Here is a 9,077-nt window from a genome sequence, read left to right on the forward strand (position 1 = left end):
AAACAAAGAGGAACATTAATGATAAAAGGATCAATCCACCAAGAAGACATAATAATCCTGAATGTGTGCAAGCCAGTTTCACCTGTGATGCTTCTGCCAATAATTTTCAAATCCATTTTCCCAGGCTCCTTCCTCCACGGCACAGTAAATCAGAGAAAGGTGGCAGCGACCCCTGGCTTTCATCAGCCTCCCCACCCTCCCAACTCACGTTTCAATGCAGGACTGAGGCTTCACATATCCTTCTGCATCAAACACTATGTATTTGGTAGGTGCTGTGCACAGGACTGAGGGGAAAAGGCACACAGAGACCGACTATTGCCTCAAGGACCCTGCACAAGCCCCGCCCATGGAGTCCCCCCTGCCTTCTCTCCCAGGGCTGGACATGACTCTTCCATTCTGCCAAGGCTGGACATCTGACCATACTCATCTGACTGCTCCGGCCCAAACAGCAACGCAGTGTTCTGCCACCAGTGCCCAGATCCCTAGCAGAAAGCACCCATCCCCTGTCTGACTGATGCTAAACATCTTTTTTCTTCCTTCCTTTACCCTTTCTTTTCCCCATCACTACTCTGAGTTCCTGTTTCTGTTAACATGTGGATTTTTTTCCAGCTACCCAGATTGAAATCTCAATCATTTTCATCAAATTCTGTGACTCTTCCATTCCAACGTTTCTTACATAGAGTCCCACCTATTCTATCCCCAGTGTGGTGACTCTACACTAGTCCAGGCTTTCACTTCACAGTACCTCCAAACTGGTCTCTTTCCAGTGCTGCCAAACAAAACATCTTTCCTTTTTTATTAGGTTTTCTGAGCTTTGCCCACAAACTCTTTTTTTTTTTAAATTAATTAATTTATTATTTATTTATTTATTTATTTATGGCTGTGTTGGGTCTTCGTTTCTGTGTGAGGGCTTTCTCCAGTTGCGGCAAGTGGGGGCCACTCCTCATCGCGGTGCACGGGCCTCTCACTGTCGCGGCCTCTCCCATTGCGATGCGCAGGCTCAGTAGTTGTGGCTCACGGGCTTAGTTGCTCCGCGGCATGTGGGATCTTCCCAGACCAGGGCTCGAACCCGTGTCCCCTGCATTGGCAGGCAGATTCTTAACCACTGCGCCACCAGGGAAGCCCTTGCCCACAAACTCTTACTGCTCCATTTTCCAGTCCAACTGTATCTCACTGGTCCCTAAAAATGCCTCCATGCTTTCCATCCTTGTAGTTCACTGGCCAGAATGCTTTTCTTCAATCTCCATCTGGAAAAATACTAGCCTTTCTTCAAGGCTCTCCCCAAATACAACCTCCATCATGAAGGTGGTATTTGAGCAGGTACTGAGCATGAAACGCCATCCTCCTCACCAAGCATAATTGCTTTCTTCCTTTAAATCTTCACAAGATACTGTACCTTTCCTATGGTACTTTTATATTCTGCCCTATCTCTATTGATTTACATAGTTGACTTCTCTCCCCTCAACTGTAAGTTCCAAAGACACCAGTAGCATCTTCTTCATCTTTGTACCCTTGCACCACCCACCCTCCACAGTGCCAAGTAAAGTGCACTGCGCATATTAAAGGTTTTAATAAATATTTGTTGAATAATTTTAAAGCCAACCCTGTCTCTCTCTACCAAAATATTCCTTCTCTCTTTCTTCATCACAGCTTTGAATTTTTCTTTCAAACCTAAAATGTTTGTATCAAACTCATTACTTCTCCTAAAACATAAGTAATTTTATGTACAAAAAAATTAGTTTTTCAATTATGTAAATCAAAATATACATAAATGCTTTTACAGTATTTGCATACACTTGTATAAGCCTTATACGTATATAACCTCTAGATGTTTATATTCTCAGTCTTTTTTTTTTTTTAATAATTTTTTTTTAAATTTATTTTTATTTATTTATGGCTGTGTTAGGTCTTCGTTTCTGTGCGAGGGCTCTCTCCAGTTGTGGCAAGCGGGGGCCACTCTTCATCGCGGTGCGCGGGCCTCTCACTATCGCGGCCTCTCCCGTTGCGGAGCACAGGCTCCAGACGCGCAGGCTCAGCAGTTGCGGCTCACGGGCCCAGCCGCTCCGCGTCATGTGGGATCCTCCCAGACCAGGGCACGAACCCGTGTCCCCTGCATTGGCAGGCAGACTCCCAACCACTGCACCACCAGGGAAGCCCTATTCTCAGTCTTTTTAACAAATAACATTCTTAGTAAAATTTCACAAAAATTGACATGGAAAAGTTGGATTAGGGGATTAAATATATCCTTAAAATAATTGATTTAAACTTTCTTGGTCTTTTAACTATAAAATAGTTTATCCTAGCAACATGAATGGAAAGAGACCTGAACTACTAAAAAGAATGTAATTTTGCATAGCTTGTATGTGTAGTTTTCCTTGGTGGGTTTTCAGTGACCAGTGACCCCTCCTCAGCTGGTCTCCTCAACTGCTTGCACTTGCTCAGACCACTCCATCTACGACAATGTGCACCCAGAAGACAAACTCAATTTAGACTCAAAATGATCCAAGCAAAATGTAATTTTGAAAATGCAGCACATATTTAAAACGTGTGATGGATTCCAAAGCCATGATTATTTTTTACTCGACACTATACTATGCAGACCACTACTCCCATTCCTTACTGCAATTAACTGTACATGAAATTATTTTAATTGCTAATTTTACACCAGTGAATTTCCATTTCAAGAAAAACATTAACATTTGTTTCTAATTAAATATTTATTGCTTATGTTTTACAGACCCGACATCAGGTTCTTCTTTAGACTGGGCTTACAACCTGGGCATCAAACACACATTTGCCTTCGAGCTCCGAGATAAAGGCAAATTTGGTTTTCTCCTTCCAGAATCTCAGATAAAGTCAGCTTGTAAAGAGACCATGCTAGCTGTCAAACTTATTGTCAAGTATATCCTCAAGCACACTTCCTAAAGAACTGCCCTCTGTTTGGAATAAGCCAGTTAATTCTTCCCGTGCCTTTCACTAGAAAGTCAATCTTTGCTTATCCCTAAAATGTGGTTTCCACATCACCTGAATAGGTCCTCTCTTGTTCACTTAAGTCCTATGTTATTTCTTTTTGCTTTTATTTACTCTCAATAGTATCTTAACAAATAGCCTTAGGTGAAAGTTTAACCAAGTTAAGTTAGAACCGAGCACAAAGTATTATTTTGAGTATTTTGAAAGGTGATATACAGTGGGTCACAGGAAGGAAATGAGAACCTTCACTTTCTCCAGAACCAGACTTTCACCATGTGGCTTCATCATTTCATGTGCCAGTATAATAAAAATAAAACATATTCCAAAATGCACCTTCTGTTTTTTATAAATTATGTTCTCTACATTCCTCTATTAGTATTAATAATCATGCATTAATGCTTCTTATGCATTCTGTTAATAAGAAAGAACATCTTCAATTTTTCAAAACATATTTTGCCTACATATTTTTTTTTAATACACGTAGACAATGTTTATATCCTCACACTAGCAAAAGGATGTTCTAGCAGGAAATAAAGTGATTTATTTAGAGATGAATCTCAGTGCTTTAAACAACCAATCCAGTTCTCACCAACATAATGTACATAAAAATCAAAATAGTTTAAACTGCCATAATCAGAGGAAATTACCTGCCAAAACACCTCTTGGCAGTTACAGACACAGCCAGAACATCTGGTCAGCTGTGAGCCCTGCCTAATAATGGATAGAAAAAAAGCCTGGAAATAAAGTTGAAAAGAGAAAGTCATGTCGACCAAGGGCAATCGGAGTAACTTATTACCTTTATACTGTCTATAATAATATAATAATATTAAGATAGTGTTACAAAATACCTTTTCCCTAACTTTATTCTTCAATATTTCATCATGTGACAACAGTGGCATCTACATTGTAAAATCCAGAACATAGATGCCTGACCAGAATTTGAGGGACAAGTAGAGAGTTCCTTGACTTCCTATAAACTTACTTCTCAGAACAATCTGGATAAAATTTTTGAGGATCTTAAAAGACCCTGAGAAAGCAGGTTAACAAATAATCTGGTACATTCCTCACGACTCCTTTAAGGGCCCATAAAAGAAAGAGTGCCATCAAATCTATAAGGTGATGGTATTTCTGATAGTTAGAAGGTAGGTAAAAGTTTCCCGTGCAGAATTGTCTAGGGGAAACCAATATAAACTAACAAAATTGCTTTACAGGTGGAGGAGGGAAAGGTGACAGAGGCAAGAAAGTAAAACATAAAACTCTGATTATGAGGTTAAACTGTCCCTTATAAAAAATATAATATCTATACCTAAATATTTAGCATTCAAAACTGGCTCAGAACCCAGGAACACAAATTTGTTCCATTAAACATGCCATATGGGAATTATACATTCATTCACACTTACTTACTCAACTGATAAAGGACTGGAAGAAATTGTAATCTTAAAATTTACATAAATATTTCTAATTCCATTAGGTCTTTAGGTGGCAGAGGTAAAAGAGATAATCCCAATTATTGAATATCATCCAGTGTTCACCTAGTTTATAAAAGACACAAAAGTTCTACTCACCATTTTATTTGAGCCTTTATGTAGCTTAATATTTCTTTTCTCAATCAGAGAGAAAGCATTCGAGGGACTAAAAATCAAAAATCCTAACAAGATCATTCCTTATCCTAACTGAATACCTTCTGCATGACTTCTCAGGGTATTTCGCTTGACCTCATATGAATTATGAAAATAAACATGTGAAGAAAAATATCTATCAGTATATTAAAATTTTAAAACTATAAAACTTCATTTTATTTATGGAAAAGTTTAAGTAGTCAGTGCTTGATTCTTCCCTTGTCATTTCTCATTTCTCATTAAAATGACTTGGTGCCCAAGTTACAAGTAGTGCTGTCTCTTAAAATATTCTTGACAATGTCTCACAAAAAAAATCTTCTAAGTCATCATTCCTCTTCTAGTTTTCATACCACCAAATTCACTCAAGAAACATTGTTTCATATTTTGAAAATTTTTATGGCCATGATCTAGTAGCTGAGACATAGACCTCTATTATATGAGAAAATGAAACATCTTACTGATTACTTTTAGCAATGCAAATAAATTTGAGTTTCCAATGGGCATTATGATTCCAAACTGATTTTAAAATGTCATATCAGAAGTACCCTCCCCACACCCTACACATCAGATACGTTCTATAACTACATAAGTGCTCACTGGCTAAGTAAACATTAGGCTTATTGACAAGAGTTTCTGTTTCTCATTTAAAACAAACATTTATGCCTGATTTTCTTTAGATGAAAAAACAAACAAGTAATTCCCAGAGAAACGTGCAAGAAATCACTGAAAATACTCAAGTTCTCTCTATTCTCAGGTTCTACCAACTTGTTCTCACAAAGTGTTTAAATTATTTTGGTCATTTCAAATAGATGAATGTTGGGCTTTTGTGGACATGGGAAAAGATCAAAGACAGAGAACTTCTAACCTTTTACCTTTAACGTAGAAAATGTAAATGGGAGTTTTTCTAAAAGAGAACGTGCATTGGTTCCAAAAACCTACAATGAAATATGGTAGTATTAAATTGATGTTGATTTCCCAGGACACAAATTATAAGAAGCAGTAGCAGAAAGCAACCTGAGTTGAACACTCATTTATATGAAGCAATGGCACCTAGAAACTGTGCCCAAGCTTATAAACTTCTAGTTGTCCCCTAAAATCTATTCTCCCCTCTTCCCTAGTAATAGGCCTCCCAATTTTGAACTGGGCACATGGCCACTCAAATAAAGGCTCAATTTCCAAACTTCCCTTTCAAACAGAGGTGGTTCTTGGACTGTTCTGGCCAGTGAGTTGCAAGAGGAAACACCATGTGGTAAAGTCTAGAAAGCTAACTTCATAGACCTCTGGCATATACACTTTGGTTCTTCCTTTCTGTTCTTTTCTCTTTCTTTTGGCTGGAATACAACTGTGATGACTGAGACTGAGCAATCAGCTTGGACCATAAAATGTTCTTGAGAACTGAAGTTAAAAATATGATAGTAGGCGCTATCATAACAGTTCCAGATGTGATCTGGATGAAAATCCCCAGAGGGTGTTATACAAAATCACAGGACTAGAAATCAGGAGGTTGGGTTAGACTCCTGAATCCACTGAATGATATTCAGCAAGACACAATCACCCTTTGCCTGCCCTCCTTATCTCCTAGATTTTTGTTAGGATTTGAGATAATAGATGTTCAACAAGGTAAGCTACTTATTTCCATTTTGTCTATATTTGAGACAAAGAACACTTATCCTAAACAGAGTTGGCTCAGGTGGTTCCTAATTGAGGTAGGTGTCAGGTGGTACAGAAACATGGCACCATTGCTGCCCTCAGGTGTGGTTTTCCCCCCAGGGCTCTGCTATAATGAGGTACAAAGGGATGTGTGCATATGATATTTCCCTGCATGCAAAGTTTTCATCAGATTGTTACAATCTAAGGGTTACTGATGCTCAAAAGTTTACAAGCACAACTGAAAACAAAATCCAACATAATCTGAAAAATATCTGCACACATAAAAATGAACTCCAACCCAGGGAACTCAGAGTTTGTAGAGAAGTTTGCTTCTTTTTTGTTGTTGTTTATTAATATTGATTGTTTTCTTTGTTTTTTTAACAACATTCAGAAGAAATACATAAAATGTCTACTAGATAGCTGGAAAATATAAAACATTTCCAATTATCAAAAACAAGTAAATTAGACGTCCTAAAATTTTATAAAATAATTAAAGCATGACAACGTATTTGTTATAGTATGTGGCCTGAACGTTTCCCTGCTCTATAGTGTCACCTACAGTTTCCCCAGTCGTTCTGACCCTGAGCTGGTGCTTGTCCAAATGTAGTATATGGAGAGTGACATCACCAAGATGGCCAAATAAGGTGTCCCTCACTAATATCTCCCCCTCAACAACAACAATTTGGCATCCATCCATGGACAAAGGTGCCTCTGTGGGAGCAACAGAATCCAGCCCCATATGCCAAGGGTAATAGACATACAGACCTCAACCCTGGCTGTGGACCCTGAAGTGGCCCATGAACTGGCTCTAGCCCCTCTTGGCCACAGTCTGGAAGCCCCTGGAGAATACTGACTTAAACAATCAGCCTTGGACTTCCCTGGTGGCACAGTGGTTAAGAATCCACCTGCCAAGGCAGGGGACACGGGTTTGAGCCCTGGTCTGGGAAGATCCTACATGCCACAGAGCAACTAAGCCCATGCACCACAACTACTGAGCCTATGCTCTAGAGCCCGCAAGCCACAACTACTGAGCCCATGTGCCACTACTACTGAAGCCCGTGCACCTAGAGCCCATGCTCCGCAACAAGAGAAGCCACCACAATGAGAAGCCCGCACACCACAATGAAGAGTAGCCCCTGCTCGCTGTGACTACAGAAAGCCTGCGAGCGGCAACGAAGACCCAATGCAGCCAAAAATAAATAAATAAATAAATTTATTTTAAAAAATCAGCCTCTTACTTTGTGAAAGTCCAGGAGTTCAGTGGAGAAGTTCTAGCCATTGCACCACTGGAGAAAAAAAATCCAAGACTGGACACATTGGAGAGGGTAAGAGGAATAGTTTGACTTTACCCTCATCACCTCTCTCTCAAGGGGGCACAACTCAGCCTAAGAGAGCCCTTCTTGGCCTGCAACTTCTCCCACGGAGGAAAAGGAGAGCATGTGAGTGAGCACCTGGCTTCCCCAGCTATGTGGGACACTACTGAAGAGGCCCATTTCTCTCTCATCTCATTCAGAGTACTGAGTCATGAGCTGCCTGACTGTGAGCAGTGAGCAGCTGGGAGAACAGGAGCCAGGGCTTGGAACGTATCAAAGGGACATGAATGATACTAACCATATCACAGATTCCATCATAGAGACCTGCCTAAGAGTCACTGGGATGCCCTGCCTGCAGATCCCCCCAAGCAGCACAGTCACTCCGAGCTCTTCACAAACACACACACACACACACACACACACACACACACATACCCACACCCCATGGCCGGCTCCCTGTGTGTGCTTCCAATAGTTGTGAGAGCAACCTTTGGCAGACAGATAGTGAGCACATACTCAAAGCAGGCCTGAATCTGTGGGCCAAAGAGAAACCACAAACTTGAACTTTTAGCACTTCCCCTGGGAAAGTAAAAAGGAGGCTGTCAGCACCCAGCCTGGTATATTGCAGGATCAAGAGAAAGCATACAGGCTTAAGAATTCTGCCACAAGATGAAGTAAAAAGTGTGGGGCCAGCATATCTACAGAAAGTCTGAGAAAGCCTCAGGATTTCTAGCACAGCTGAAGGAAGGTTATTTTTCTCCTACTGTCAGTCAGTAAGGACTGGAGGAAATGACTGCTACTTCAAATGTGAAGACAGCAACACAAAACTACAAGGAACATGGGAAATCAAGGAAACATGACACCACCAAAGGAAAACAATAATATTCCAATAACTCACCCCAAAGACATAGAGATCTGCAATTTACCTGATAAAGAATTCAAAACAGCTGTTTAAAGGAAGCTCAATAAGCTACAAGAAAACACAGAAAAATAATACAATGAAATTAGGAAAACAATATATACAAAAAATGAGAAGTTTAATAGAGACAGAAATTGTAAGAAAAAAAAAAAAAAAAAAGAACCCAACAGAAATTCTGGAGCTGAAGAATACAATGAATGAAATGAAAAAAATGCAATAGACAGCATCAACATCAGAACGGATCAAGCAGGAGAAAGAACCTGTAAAGTAGAAGACAAGAACTTTGAAATTATCCAGCCAGAGAAGAATTAAGACAAGAAAATGAATGCCTACATGAATTATGAAATACCATCAAGAGAAGAAATCTGCAAATTACAGAGTCACAGAAGGAGAAGAGTGGGAGAAAGAGGCAGAAAGCTTATTTAAAGAAATAATGGCTGAAAACTTTGAAATCTGGGGAGAGATTTGCTCACCCAAGTTCATGAAGCTCACAGGTCCCCAAACAAATTCAACTGAAAAAGATCTTCTCCAAGACACATTATATTGATAATAAAACTGTCAAATATCAAAGACAAACATAGAATCTTAAAAGCAGCAACAGGA

The 9,077-nt window shown here is 39.7% G+C and overlaps 1 protein-coding gene across 1 annotated transcript in view; it reads left to right on the forward strand.

The window, feature by feature from the left end:
* The window catches only part of CPA3 (carboxypeptidase A3), a gene marked incomplete at its 5' end in the record, with an annotated part of 40,053 nt that extends 32,079 nt beyond the window's left edge, over positions 1 to 7,974 (forward strand). The window contains 1 exon segment of the mRNA XM_082459465.1: positions 2,738 to 7,974. Coding sequence (XP_082315591.1) covers positions 2,738 to 2,925 — 188 coding nt within the window. The 3' untranslated portion in view covers positions 2,926 to 7,974.
* Positions 7,975 to 9,077: the final 1,103 nt, after the last annotated feature.

This window comes from Balaenoptera physalus, assembly GCF_965194825.1.
Source record: "Balaenoptera physalus genome assembly, chromosome: 4".
Lineage (NCBI taxonomy): Eukaryota > Metazoa > Chordata > Mammalia > Artiodactyla > Balaenopteridae > Balaenoptera > Balaenoptera physalus.